Below are 15,817 nucleotides of genomic sequence, written 5' to 3'. Positions count from 1 at the left end.
TGGGAAGTCCCTCCATAAGTCACAAAATATCCTGCATACAATCTGTACCAAAATGCTACGCTTGTGATTCTTATAATTCAAAATTCTTTGAAGTTGTATCATTGGGTATGTTTTAACTGAATCACTGGTAGATTGGAGGACACGTGTGCACAGCTGATTGCTATTTCCGGCTTAGTTTACGAGAAAATACACACGGTAATCTTCATCTCTGCATATAAAACAATGCCTTTGAGAGCAGGAAATACATTTTAAATGGTAAATCATCATGTCTAGTGATGTTTTATATCAAATTTCATACTTTTATTGTCCAAGTTTGTTATAGATCTACCTGCTTATTCACCTGAAGGGATACGATGTTTTTGTTTTTTTTGAAAGCGCATATTAATACTTGATTAATTCTTTTTTTACACTATGAATCATAAATTGGTTGGCAGAGCATGTATACTGTTTTGTTGGTCATCTACCACCTACAACTCGACCTTTTTAAACCGCTGATCATCTAAAAGGCTCATCAATTATTTGGACTCCAAAGGTAGCGTTGTAGCGAGGGATCACTATAGTCTAATCCATAGATGCAGATAACATAGGACAGATACTGTGGTCCACATACACTGGTTATCATGAATACAGAAGATATACTGTGAATGGTGACCACACATACACAAAAACAAAGAAAGGCACTGCTACCAGTTGTCGCAGAATGGGTCAAGACTGCAAGATCTTGTCAATGCTGAATCCGTGAGCATGGATACAGAAGATATACCGGTCATCATGGATACAGAAGATATTCCAGTCATCATGGATACAGAAGATATTCCAGTCATCATGGATACAGAAGATATACTGATCATCATGGATACAGAAGATAATCCAGTCATCATGGATACAGAAGATATTCCAGTCATCATGGATACAGAAGATATTGCAGTCATCATGGATACAGAAGATATTCCAGTCATCATGGATACAGAAGATATTCCAGTCATCATGGATACAGAAGATATTCCAGTCATCATCGATACAGAAGATATTCCAGTCATCATGGATTCAGAAGATATTCCAGTCATCATGGATACAGAAGATATTGCAGTCATCATGGATACAGAAGATATACCAGTCATCATGGATACAGAAGATATTCCAGTCATCATGGATTCAGAAGATATTCCAGTCATCATGGATACAGAAGATATTCCAGTCATCATGGATACAGAAGATATTCCAGTCATCATGGATACAGAAGATATTCCAGTCATCATGGATACAGAAGATATTCCAGTCATCATGGATACAGAAGATATTGCAGTCATCATGGATAAAGAAGATATTCCAGTCATAATGGATACAGAAGATATACCAGTCATCATGGATACAGAAGATATTCCAGTCATCATGGATTCAGAAGATATTCCAGTCATCATGGATACAGAAGATATTCCAGTCATCATGGATACAGAAGATATTCCAGTCATTTTGGATACAGAAGATATATTGATCATCGTGGATACAGAAGATATACCGGTCATCATGGATGCAGAAGATATTCCAGTCATCATGGATACAGAAGATATTCCAGTCATTTTGGATACAGAAGATATACTGATCATCATGGATACAGAAGATATTCCAGTCATCATGGATACAGAAGATATTCCAGTCATCATGGATACAGAAGATATTCCAGTCATCATTGATACAGAAGATATTGCAGTCATCATGGATACAGAAGATATTCCAGTCATCATGGATACAGAAGATATACCGGTCATCATGGATACAGAAGATATTCAAGTCATCATGGATACAGAAGATATTCCAGTCATCATGGATACAGAAGATATTCCAGTCATCATGGATACAGAAGATATTCCAGTCATCATGGATTCAGAAGATATTCCAGTCATCATGGATACAGAAGATATTCCAGTCATCATGGATACAGAAGATATTCCAGTCATTTTGGATACAGAAGATATATTGATCATCGTGGATACAGAAGATATTGCAGTCATCATGGATAAAGAAGATATACTGATCATCATGGATACAGAAGATATACCAGTCATCATGGATACAGAAGATATTCCAGTCATCATGGATACAGAAGATAGACCAGTCATCATGGATACAGAAGATAGACCAGTCATCATGGATACAGAAGATATTCCAGTCATCAAGGATACAGAAGATATACTGATCATCGTGGATACAGAAGATATACCGGTCATCATGGATACAGAAGATATACTGATCATCATGGATACAGAAGATATACCAGTCATCATGGATACAGAAGATATTCCAGTCATCATGGATACAGAAGATAGACCAGTCATCATGGATACAGAAGATAGACCAGTCATCATGGATACAGAAGATATTCCAGTCATTTTGGATACAGAAGATATACTGATCATCGTGGATACAGAAGATATACCGGTCATCATGGATACAGAAGGTATACCTGCCATCATGGATACAGAAGATATACTGATCATCATGGATACAGGAGATATACTGATCATCATGAATACAGAAGATATACCAGTCATTATGGATACACAAGATATACCAATCATCATGGATACAGGAGATATACTGATCATCATGGATACAGAAGATATACCGGTCATCATGGATACAGAAGATATACCAGTCATTATGGATACACAAGATATACCAGTCATTTTGGATACAGGAGATATACTGATCATCATGCATACAGAAGATATACCAGTCATTATGGATACACAAGATATACCAGTCATTATGGATACACAAGATATACCAGTCATTTTGGATACAGAAGATATACCAGTCATATAGCTGTAACCATTGACATATACCTAAACAACCCTTACCTTTGCATCAAAATGGATTTCTACAAATTTGCCAAATCTACTACTGTTGTTGTTTCTGACCGTCTTGGCATTACCAAAGGCTTCTAGGAGTGGGTTGGCTGTGGAGAGAGGAGGACAGATATTATCAGCACATTATAATTTAGGTTTCATATAAACATATTCACATTAGAAAAGGTTATAGTGTCAAAGGAGACAGGTCCATGTGACATAGAATTATATTTCTGATAAAAACAAAGGAAACAGGCCATTAGGACATAGCATTATATTACTGGTATACATAGGAGACAGGCCACTAGGACATCTCATTATATTACTGGTATATACAAAGGAGACAGGCCATTAGGACATAGCATTATATTACTGGTATATACAAAGGAGACAGGCCACTAGGACATCTCATTATATTACTGGTACATTGTATATACAAAGGAGACAGGCCATTAGGACATAGCATTATATCACTGGTATATACAAAGGAGATAGGCCCATAGGACATTGCATTATATTGCCGGTATATACAAAGGAGACAGGCCATTAGGACATCTCATTATATTACTGGTATATACCAAGGAGACAGGCCATTAGGACATCACATATTATTACTGGTATATACAAAAGAGACAGGCCATTAGGACATCACATTATATTACTGGTATATACAAAGGAGATAGGCCCATAGGACATTGCATTATATTGCCGGTATATACATTTCATTTTACAAATTACATACAGAGGGACAAGTAGAACTTGAAAGCATGAATTATTATTCTTTTTTTGACATTTATATGGCACTTGGACATCTGGTATTCATTTGCATAATTAGAGTTATAAAACATTCTAAGGCTGGATTATCATAAAGCCGAGGGTGCAGATATGCAAAAGAAAGGGAAGTTTTATCTCATCTAAAATAACGGGAAAGAATAGTCTTGCCATAATTGAACAGAAATAGCCTCCCTGGATCACAGCTCACCTGATACATATAAATTCATTATAATACATCCATGTTCCCATGCAACTGCTATTTTGTGGTAAAAGTAGTAACAACGTGTGGACCAGATGCTTGGGGAAGGAAGTAATATGTTCCAAGATAATGAGAATATTACATCTGAGCAAAACACAGCTGCAAGAAACAAGTAGCTTATTATTGTGTATTTGGTTGTTGTTTAACACCACACTCAGCAATATTCCAGTTATGTAATATGGCAGTCTGTAAATAATCGAGTCAATTACGCACTTGGGATACAATGACACGCATCAACGAAGTCAGCAAGCCTGACCTCCTGATCCCCTTAGTTACCTCTTACGACAAGCATAGTCGCCTCTTACTGCAAGCATGGGTTGCCAAAGACCTATTCTAACCCAGATCTTCACAGGTTAAGCAGCTTATTTATGGCTGTAGCATGGAATACAGAATTCCTGGAAGCAGTCTCTTAAAATAGATGGTTATGCTCATATCATATGCAATTAGGACTGTGATAGGTGTTTGAGTACCCGAGAAAGGGAGATAACTCTTAATGAACCTTGACAAGAACAGATAACTCTCATTAACTGTATATGTGGCCATATTAACTGATGCCCTGTCTCAAAACTTTCATACACTTTTAATGAACAAGGATATGTTATTTCATACTCAAAGATGAGTTAAAGACATAAACATTTTTATGTTAACCATGCATTTACTTCTGTGTTTCAGTTTCTAAAACTACAGTAAATACAACATTTCTCCTCAACAGCCAAGGAAGTAATATCAATAGTCATATTAGAACCTGGTGGATTTTCATGACACTCCATCATGACAGACAATTGATAAACAGGCCATGTCAAAGTGCACTAACACTTGGCATTGACAATCTTGTGTTCAAGACATCATACAAAATGTGCAAGTGCTACAATTGATTTAGTGTGATTATTTGAGTAAAGGCCTTTATACAGATGGATGAAAGAAGGAAGATAGATGCTTCAGAAAGAAGTTAGTTGTAGTAAGCTATCCTGTATGGAGATGTACATTTACTGCAATAATATTAACACTCATATACATACACAAATATTTAACATTATCTCTGTTTTTAGAATTTCATGCTGTCTTCATATGAAAATGACATCACATTTTGAAAACACTTACTTTTCACATATTTCTATGAAGTTCTTAATTATGAAGAATGTTAATGTTAAGACAAATGGTATAATGTATCAAATATAATAAAGTTCCATTACCATGACTAGATTGACATTTACTAAATGAGCAGATTTAACTTAATACCAACAAATTATTGTTTAAAAATAACTATAGGAGAAAAAATATCAAATAACTCCCATTTAATCATTAGAGATTAAAGGGTTTTTTTCGTATCCGTGTGATAAAAATGAATACATCAACTGAATGTTTCTATTGAATAGTGGTGTTAGTGAAAGTAATGGAGAGGACTTCATGCATTGACCAGATCCTAGGAACATGCATCCCTGCCGTGTGAGATCTATAGCATATTCTTAAACCATCCAAATGGGAAACATGCTACACAATGCTGACACGAAGGACATATCCTCGCAGTATATCTGACCCAAGTTAGTGGACAGTTTGGGCTGCACACAGATACAAACAGACAGGACTCTGTGAACATGCATCCTCGCAGTGCAGCAACTTCAGCATGTTGTTCCTCCCATGGACCACCACTGATGTCATGCTACCAATTGCTTACACTCGAGGATTCTCTGTTCAATGGGTCCAGCCTTGGTTCCCCAACACTCTGTAAGGTATTTCAGGATATATTTGGTTGACTCAGTCTTCCCTGCGCCAGACTCTCCACTCACGATTACTGACTGACTTAGCTTCAAAACCTTCATGTCACGGTAGGACTTGTCGGCTGAAAGCACACAACAGTAAAACAACCCAAAAGTAATTTCAACATTTCAACCAATATATTGCTGCCTGCACATACAAGTATGTATCAAATCATCCACACACTCCATTTCACTGTGGTATTAGGAGAATTCAACAGATTGATTGAAAGTATCTCTCAGATCGGCATATGTAAAATACATCCATAAACTAGCTAAAACAGAAGCATTCCCCATCCTCAAAGCTTCTACAGTCTTAAAATACATCCATAAACTGGCTAAAACTGAAGCATTCCTCATCCCCAAAGCTTCTACAGTCTTAAAATACATCCATAAACTAACTAAAACAGAAGCATTCCCCATCCTCAAAGCTTCAACAGTCTTAAAATACATCCATGAACTAGCTAAAACAGAAGCATTCCCCATCCTCAAAGCTTCTACAGTCTTAAAATACATCCATAAACTAGCTAAAACTGAAGCATTCCCCATCCTCAAAGTTTCTACGGTCTTAAAATACATCCATAAACTTGCTAAAACTGAAGCATTCCCCATCCTCAAAGCTTCTACAGTCTTAGAATACATCCATAAACTAGCTAAAATAGAAGCATCCCTCATCCTCAAAGCTTCTACAGTCTTAAAATACATCCATAAACTAGCTAAAACAGAAGCATTCCCCATCCTCAAAGCTTCTAGTCTTAGAATTCATCCATAAACTAGCTAAAATAGAACCATCCCTCATCCTCAAAGCTTCTACAGTCTTAAAATACATCCATAAACTAGCTAAAACAGAAGCATTCCCCATCCTCAAAGGTTCTACAATCTTAAAATACATCCATAAACTAGCTAAAACTGAAGCATTCCCCATCCTCAAAGGTTCTACAGTCTAAAAATACATCCATAAACTAGCTGAAACAGAAGCATTCCTCATCCTCAAAGCTTCTACAGTCTTAAAATACATCCATAAACTAGCTAAAACAGAAGCATTCCCCATCCTCAAAACTTCTACAGTCTTAAAATACATCATAAACCTAAAATATAGCTGGTGTCAACAGTTGGGAATTAACAGAGTTTCATGGTTGAAACTACAACATGACTCACCAATGGCATATACATGAGGAGGCAGCACTCCAAGGGACTTCCCAGTGTAGGACTTTATGGTCTGTGATGTGTACAAGTCTGGTATCTCATAATATGGGTTGATGGCAATTAAAATGTTGGCTGTGTAGGTCTGTAAAAAAGCAGCACCACCATTACATCAAAATAATACTCCTTTGTTCATCTACACATGCTTTCATCCTGTGGTGACAAATGACTTTAAAAAATACTTCACTGAAAGGCAAATGAATAAATATATAGTGAATAGGATTAACTTTTTGATTTGCATTCTAGAAGTTGCCAAATAATTAAGAAAAACGAAAAACCTGGTTGATGTCACTCTAGCTTGATAACTGTGTAAGAATCCACATCAAAATGGCACTATACACAATTAACCAGTAGTTGTTGTCCATAAAGTTCTACATTTTTCTTAATGAATAGGATTAAGTTGTATATCATATGTAATATCTCAAATTCATACCAGGTTGAAAATAACCAACATCAGACAACTAATAATAATTATTTTGTAAATCATACAATCACACACTGTTTATGTGTGAGGATGAATATCATTCAAGATCAACCCAAACTAAACTTATGTCGTGTATAAACCTTCCACTTTGTTTCCAGCTCCTAAAACAAAAATATTTGCTCGAACACACCCCAGTCTTCTACTGATGTAACTGGTGCAAAAGGGTCGCTGCCTAGACGGGACCCACAGATGACTGTAGCTTGCTCAGAACTAGAAGTCTGTGGGATAGGTGTGAGACCCGAATGTTGGAAGATCGCTTTGGAGTCCGACTGAATGAAAGAATCGACCTGCTGTTGGTCTTGGTAATCCCAATTCAAAGGTAAGATTGGAGCACACGATTCTGGTGGGATCGAACTGGGAGGGATCCGACTGTTGATTTTCATGCAGAACAAAAATGACATCGGATATGGTGACTTGCTGAATCCTGTTATGGTGATGAGCCCTGAGGTGTTTGAACCCTGGGAGGATGACGAAGTGTGGAACGAGTGTAGTCAATAGTATATTGGTGGTCCGAAAAAACTGGCAGAATGGATCCCAGTGTGACAGATAACAAGTGTATAGTCGACGAAGTCATCTATATCCCCTGCCATTTTAACTCGTTATGGTCCCAAACCAGGTAACTGACCCAACATTTCTCTTACGCCATGTCAAAATAGCTGCAATGGAAATTCTAAAATAAACATTTATAAAACTCCTAAATAGCAAAAGGCACCAGTTCGGTATGTGCCTGGTAAACATGCAAAGTTTTGTAAGAAATTATTTAATGGTTTTTTAATTACGCTCCAGACCCTTATAAAACCTAAGTCCATGCAAAGTTTCGTAGAGAATTTTTTAATGGTTTCTGAGTTATGCTCCGGAAACAATTTTGGAACGCACACACACACGCACACACGCACGCACACATGGACGGAACCTATTTCTATATCCCCCGCCAACTTTGTTGGAGCGGGGGATAATTATCCCACACCTGTGAACAATTTGCTTAAGTATCAAACCTTGGTTAGTCCCAATAGTTTAATTCCTACGTTGATGTTACTATCCTGGTTATAGTAAGAACTTCCTGAGGGTGAGGGAGCTGATCTGGACCTTGAATCATGAGGAGGGTCCACCGATCATTGTCGCTCTGAGGAGCGCCGAACATAGCAGCAATGTGATCGATCATCTAGTAGGAGAACAAGAACAGCCGCCTGAACATGATCACCTATGATCACCCTATCATTGGATGCTGATTGTTGATCCCTCGATTCCTTGTGAGTGTCTCGTCTGCTTGTCAGAGCACTGGCAACCGCACAGCCGCCCCTCACATGGAAGGGTTGCAAGAGCGGAATGTGCTGGGGCCAAGCACAGAATCTTGAACAAAGTAGCATGTTAGATTGTATGACTGGGAACATTAATGAGAGTGTTCAACGAGCTTGAGAGCAGAGAAGTCTCAGAATGACCGAATGTCATCCTGGGTGGAGACTGATGAGAGGTGGAGACTGATGAGAGGTGGAGACAGTCATCGGTAGCCGATAGGGTGGGCTCTTCCAATACGTTTGTAGAATTCTTAGAAGGCTTCTAAGAATCTTCTGATTTCGATTGACAGTCCAACAATTGTCTACAACATCATTGGATGAGAAGCAAAAAGCCCACCTTAGGCAGTGAATTGCATTCTGCATGGCGTGAGTCAAGCATACACTGTCTTATTCCACAGACAAACTCCAAACGACAATGATACATTCTCTAGATTTTGTCAAACACATCCACAAACAGTGGCAATGAAAAAGGGAAGAGTTGGTAGAGAGTTGCACATGGTCAAAGCGTGGAAGGTTTCTGTGCTCGAGAACACGAAATTGACCCAGTTGTTGGTCATAACCATAGAAATGCTGGGGTGTGTTTGGGCAAATGTTTTTGTTTTAGGAACTGAAAACAGATTTCAAGCATGTTTCCACATATGATCAAAGAAGAAAGATGATATGCATAGTGTGAGATAGGATAAGTTTAAAAATCTGGGTTTTTTTACATTTAGGCAATCTATCATTTTATAATACATTCTAATGGCAAGGGGGAAAAAGGTTTATTTAGATGCACATGGTTTGCAACCCGCCATCAGGCCTGATGGTACAGTGGGAAGGAAGACATCAGTATTACACAAGAGGGCCCTTGGGTAATGCAGGAAAAGTAAATGAGTGAGTGAGTATGGTTTTACGCCGCTTTTAGCAATATTCCAGCAATATCACAGCGGGGGACACCATTGTACTCAGGTTGGGAATCGAACCCGGGTCTGCGGCGTGACGAGCGAACGCTTAAAACCACTAGGCTACCCGACCGCCCGAAAAGCAAATGAAATAGACATGACACTCTGGTTATGAAATATTCTTATCTTATCCTGCTCATATTCCACTTTATCTGATGGTATGTGATAGTGCACACCTTCAGTCCAGTGCTAGTACAACTACCGGTAACTTCCTTGCACAAAATAGCATGTTCATTGATAGATCATAATACTGCATGGGATGTTGAATGGAGGATTTCTGTTGATGCAAGGATCTCATGTATACTACTGGAAAAAAGTAGCTGTGCTTCAATAAAAATAAATTAACTCTGAAATTAAATAATGCATCTTTCATTACATATTCATGAAGACATCTCCTTGACTTTAAAATCGTGATTCAGCATTTGCATGTTAACGCAATAATCCAATGATTTGGATGTATACGTGTGTATACGTATACGCATGATACTCATACACATGGTTTTGAATGTGAACACACAATGGTTGTTTACCTATCAAGTGCTCATAAAAACCCTATTGTTTGACCTTCAATAACTCTTTGTTTAAAAGCAATTAATGGCAGAACTGTACCCAACAGGGACAAAATCGGGTCCCTGATCCAGATCACAACATCCAGATATGGTTCAGCAATCTACCCAAATTTGCTTGCATGTCACCACAAGGCACACCTAGCTTGGTGTAGAGGGCACCTGGGGTTCAAAAGACAAGACTGGGATGGTCTCATCTGGACAGCTCTGCTGCTCGCACAAGGGTCTACAGGCATCGTCAAGAAGGTTTTAGAATCAGTATTCAGTTTTTGGAGGGGTACGTAATGGGTTGGGCGATATCACAACTAATGGGAGAACACAACTCTTACATTTAGTACTAACTACTAAATGACTTTATCGCGCGTATCCAAACCATTGGCTAATTACGTCTGTAACCCAATCACCCCTCGTAACTGAATCACCCCCGGGTCACCACTCTGCACCGTGCCCGTGGAATAATCCCACGCAAGCATCATCCCGCCTTTTGTTAGTCCGTCATTCGCAAACAGCCCTTCCCCAAGTACACACGTGTGTCACTGTATCTAATCGCTTTCCCAGCCACCAACCCACCCAGCTTTTCACTCCTTTTCTTTCTTTTTCAGCCTGACGTGTCCTCTTCACCTGGAATGCTAATCACTTCTTTTCTTCAGCGTTTATTCTATTACAGGTACCAGCAGAGCAGATTGTATATATGTAAATAAACCTGTACATATGTAAAATAGGTTTTCAGGGCGCTTGTATATATGTCCATACTTTTAAAGGATTCTGATATATGTAAATAGACATGACTTCTTAATAGCTGTATATATGTATATATGCAATACCTGTCTCAACAATAAACTATGTCGAGGTGTGCGGGGTTCTCAGGTAGCAGTCTCAGGCACGCAGCGCTAGCTGCAATCGCCGTTGGCCAAGCGCGTGGCCATGGCAACGGTAGCATTTTGGTATACACAATTAGCAGCTAAGTAGCCCACTAGTACCTGCACACCGTCGGCCATCTTCTGTTTTTATTATAGGCACGGGCATCCACGGCTCGGTGGCCCGTGCCTCTCCTTGGCATATCGCGGGATAAATCATTGTTAAAGGCAATCTGAATGGCATACACTACTGGGATGACACTACCATTGTGCAAATGGAGGGACTTAACATCACATTGCAGCATGATAATGACCGCCCACATGTTCCATGTGTTGTAACAGACCTCTTGAGGTATAACACTCTTGTACTGCTATGGCCAGCTGTTTCTACAGATCTCTCCCCCATAGAACATGTCATGAGATGGAAAGATGCCTAAAAGAGGACTAGCCAATAACGATATCTCAGTTAGGCAAACTGACATTTGGAATAACATCCTCAAGGCTGTTTTTAATCATCTTGTGTCTTAAATGTGCCACCACTGCCTCACCTGTAGCAACACAAAAGGTGGTTACACCTGATATTGATATTGCATATTGAGTTGTTATGCTGCCCCTCTTTTAAGGCGTGCCGCTCTGTGTCCTATTAATAGGTGTGGATTTTGTCAATGTATTTGTTATGATAAAACATTCATTGGACAAAAGATCAAACATTATGTTATTATTTTCAATAACATAACAATTACACCACTTCATATGAAGTAGTTACTTTTCCCTTGCTAGCATACATAAATGAATCATGTAAGTAATTAGAATGAATCTGAAAATCAAAATTGTTCTGATTGATTTAATGTTTTTCATTCTAGTCTTGAGACTACGTGTAAAGGCAGATATGGTCCTGGTAACACTTGAAGGATTAAAAGCTTGAAATCTCTAAACAACTCCCAACTTCTCACTTCTAAAGGAAATGCATTTTGAGAGAATTTAGGATCATGGTTAAAGTGTAAAGGTCAAACAAAGTCCAAATCTAAACAAGTGCAAAAGTGAACACGGCTCACTAATACCCCCGACCCGCCTAGTGTGTCAGTAGTTACAAATTAAATAGCTAGGATAGGGTTAGCCTTTAGGGTTTGAAAAATTCATAAAAAAATGGAAAATTAATAAAAACATTTTTTTTCTTTTGACTGCACCCCTCCATATGACACAGATTATATGTACTAAGTTTGAGATGAATCCCCTGAATAGTTTAAGAGAAATCGCGCAGACAAAGTTTTCGGACAGACGGACAACAGACAGACAGACGGACGGATGGAATCTTGGTATAACTATATACCCCGACATTATGTTGGGGGTATAAATATCATGAAATGGAACATCATGTGTTTAGAAACACTGTTGACATGACTGACTACACAAGTACCAAATTCCATTACATTTTGACAGAAAATGGCTGAGAAATGAAGTTTTTCAATATGGTCTGCTTGGCCTCCAGAACAAATTGGGGTGTCACTTTTTCAGTTTAAATAGGTGAGCTGAAAGTAAGTTTTCTAAATTATTTGAGTGTTGTCCCATACACACCGACATATGAAGTGGGGTGTACCACACTAGTTTCATTGATGACAACAGGAAGTTGCATACTAAGAAATACGTACATAGATCTGATTCTTCATGTATCGTATCCTGATGTTATTTAGGAGAGTGGCCTCATTCAAGTACATCAATGCACCTGTAACAGAAAGTGTTATGGCTAGCATCATATATTATACCATATAATACACACTTGCTTATAGGGGCAGGAACTACCGCACTCTAGTGGACGGAGCTTATACGAGGGATCTGACAGGTCAATGATAACACACACATTTCATTGGTTAATGCATAAACGGGTGACGTCATGAAAACACTTGGTACTAGAATCTAGGCTATGAAGACTTCGGCAGCCTCACAGCCTCACAGACTTCGAAACGATGTTCAGATAAATATTTGTTCACAGATTCTGTCATGTGCTTGAAAATGGATTTCAACATTATTTTCATCAAGCGTATTCAGGTCGCTGGCTGCACATATCATCCTCTCTTGTAAACTACTTCGGCATAAACACCTGTTTTGTCGCGAAGCTCAAAGCAACAATGTTTCTCTCAGAAGCATTTTTTTCTCCATCCATGATGAGCATCTGTCGTAATGTCAATGCCTCGACAATCTTCCTGCTCAGTTGAATTCAACAATGTAATACAAACAGCCTCATTCACAGCGTCATCACAAGATTCCTTCCAAATACCCACCACATGATAAGGGTTACGACCTTGGGATGAATTCATAAATTAATTTGCATTTTTAGAAAAGAATTTTTTCATGTGCATATTTTTATTAAAAAATATCCTGTACATGGTACTTTTGGATTGCACTGCGGATTTCTTTTATTACTTTCTAAAACCTTTTGTTTTCCCCTTTCTGACCACTTTCTCCTAGCGACCACGCCCCATGAGCGCATTGAATTGCTGCTTTCAACTGTCAAGAACTTCGCTTGTCTTCAATATTAGCAACAAAACATTTATATTTAAATTATATTTATAAAAATATATTTAATTTCAACACAACGGCAAAAGTCCACTGCAGAAAAAAGACTAAAACAAACTAATTTCATAATTATTATCATCTTCACAAGTCAGCTCAATCATAATATTTTGAAATTATTCATTTCCTTTCAATATGTTTACATCTTAAGGGAAAGAAAATAGTGCCATGTCACTGTAGCTCACCTGCATATGAAGTCAACAGTTTAAAAGACAATGACAGCCACTGAACAAGGTTGCTTTCAAAATTGATATTCAAAACAATTCTGCATAAAAACAAGAAGGACTGAGGGCTAAAATTTGACACTATCATCTAATGAATAATACAAAATATTATGGTATCACTATGATCAATTCAAGAAACTTATGAGCCAAAGTTCAGCCCCAAGTCTTGCAATTTCAGAGAAGCCAACAGAGGTAAATACTCATTTGAGAGAATTTAAGAACAAGGTTCTAATTTACAACATTGTAAAATAGGCAACACGTGTGTTTGATTGACAAATGTTTTGAATTTAATCATGTTAATCAATTTATGGTCCTACAAATCCTTTTTAAGTCTTAGATTTTGGAGCCCTGTGGTTTCTTTAGCAAAAAGTCATTACATAACATATTTTTCTCAAACAGATTCTTTGTTATGTTTGACGCTATCAGTACTTATATCGTGAGAGATATCCCTTTGAAGTTAAAGATCAGCCCTCAGCCCTTAAGAAGTAAAAGAGTAACGACAGATAGATGGCTGAAAAGATAGATGGATGAAATGACAGATGGATGAAAAGACAGATGATGGATAACACACCATGCAATAAGCTAACATGGACCTTAGGGCCTGGTGGGCTAAAAATTAAACTTCCATCAACAGTGTCCTGCTTATCAGTGCTTTTGGATTACTTACAGTTATCCTCACAGTCTTTGTTGTCATATTCCTCAGCAGGAAATGTACGATCATAGATAGCATTGATTGTCTGTGAAGAGAGATACATTGGTTTAAACATCAACTTTTCTTCACCAACTGTTCAGTACAACTATGTATAAGCTTGAAATTACAACCTGTAAACATGGTAAATCATGTCAATCTTGACATGGTTATATGTGATACAACATGTGAGACAAAATGATCTGACAAAAGACAATTGGTGTGATGCCTAACATGCCAAACTTACAGTTCCTGGGGCATCAAAGGGCTCAATGGAGATGGAGTCAGATCCAATGTCAGTGATACGTCCCAGCTTGAAGCCATCTGTGGGGTGGGGGACCCACACCTTCTTACCCCCGTCCATTATGCCTCCTTACGTCAATCTGTAAGTGCTCCCACTAGAAATAAACAAAGGCAAATACCTTGTTCACATTGCTGTCTCGCCTCTCTCTTGTGTTCACACCACACACCTGATACATAAACAAAAAACCCAAAAAACTTGCAACAGAATTAGCATTTATTTTGCCCTACTTATCATGCTAAACCAACCCACCTCTTCATCATGTTCATTCCAAATAAAAATCAAAACTATTGACATGATTGAGCTAAATTATTTTTACGTTCGACCGAAGCAAATTAATCAAACACATTCAGACACTCGAATTATTATTCCCATACTCATGACACTGTACATGCAGAACTTGCGGAAAGTGTCAAAATCAGGGGTCCGGAAACGGTCATATGTGCCGGACATGTCCGACTGGGAATCTCAAATGTCCGGTTAAAAATGTTGCTTACCGGACATTTTAAAAAAACCAAACGGGGTCCAAATAATTGATGAGCGTTATCGTATCCCTTCAGCAAATTCAGGTGAATAAACAGGTATAACGAACTTGGTCAATAAAAGTATGAAATGTGATATAAAACAACACCAGACATGATGATTTACCATCTAAAATGTATTTCCTGCTCTCAAAGGCATTGTTTCATATGCAGAGATTAAGATTACCGTGTGTATGTTCTCGTAAACTAAGCCGGAAATAGCAATCAGCTGTGCAGCGTTTCCTCCCAATCTACTGGTGATTCAGTTAAAACATATCCAATGATACAACTTCAAAGCATTTAGAATTATAAGAACCATAAGCTTAGCACTTTGGTACAGATGGTATGCAGGATATTTTTTTTATGTATGGATCAATTCTGACCAGTCACCGTAGGGACTTCCCACGCTACATGTATTTCGATTGCGAAAACGTTATGTTGACATTTAATAGTCAAACTGCCTCAAATATGACTTTTAGTGAGTCATGGTATGGCAATTATGATATATGTATCCATTCTCTTGCAACTAA

At 38.1% G+C, this 15,817-nt stretch overlaps 1 protein-coding gene across 5 annotated transcripts in view; it reads right to left on the bottom strand.

Annotated features, from left to right (window-relative positions):
* The window catches only part of LOC139474818 (unconventional myosin-VI-like), a 126,172-nt gene that overhangs the window by 80,709 nt on the left and 29,646 nt on the right, over positions 1–15,817 (bottom strand). For all 5 annotated transcript variants that reach the window (XM_071257944.1, XM_071257943.1, XM_071257946.1 and 2 more), the window contains exons 2-7: positions 14,713–14,863; positions 14,445–14,514; positions 12,632–12,705; positions 6,795–6,924; positions 5,558–5,722; positions 2,862–2,959 (exon numbers count right to left, since the gene is read on the bottom strand). In XM_071257944.1, the coding sequence (XP_071114045.1) occupies positions 2,862–2,959; positions 5,558–5,722; positions 6,795–6,924; positions 12,632–12,705; positions 14,445–14,514; positions 14,713–14,829 (654 nt within the window). In that variant the 5' untranslated portion in view covers positions 14,830–14,863. The remainder of the gene's footprint in view (positions 1–2,861; positions 2,960–5,557; positions 5,723–6,794; positions 6,925–12,631; positions 12,706–14,444; positions 14,515–14,712; positions 14,864–15,817) is intronic.

Source organism: Haliotis cracherodii, unplaced genomic scaffold (genome assembly GCF_022045235.1).
Source record: "Haliotis cracherodii isolate W230 unplaced genomic scaffold, xgHalCrac1.p SCAF_3, whole genome shotgun sequence".
In the NCBI taxonomy this organism is placed as follows: Eukaryota; Metazoa; Mollusca; class Gastropoda; order Lepetellida; family Haliotidae; genus Haliotis; species Haliotis cracherodii.
Note: the sequence above shows the minus strand (reverse complement) of the source record. Positions and strands in the feature narration are given on the sequence as shown.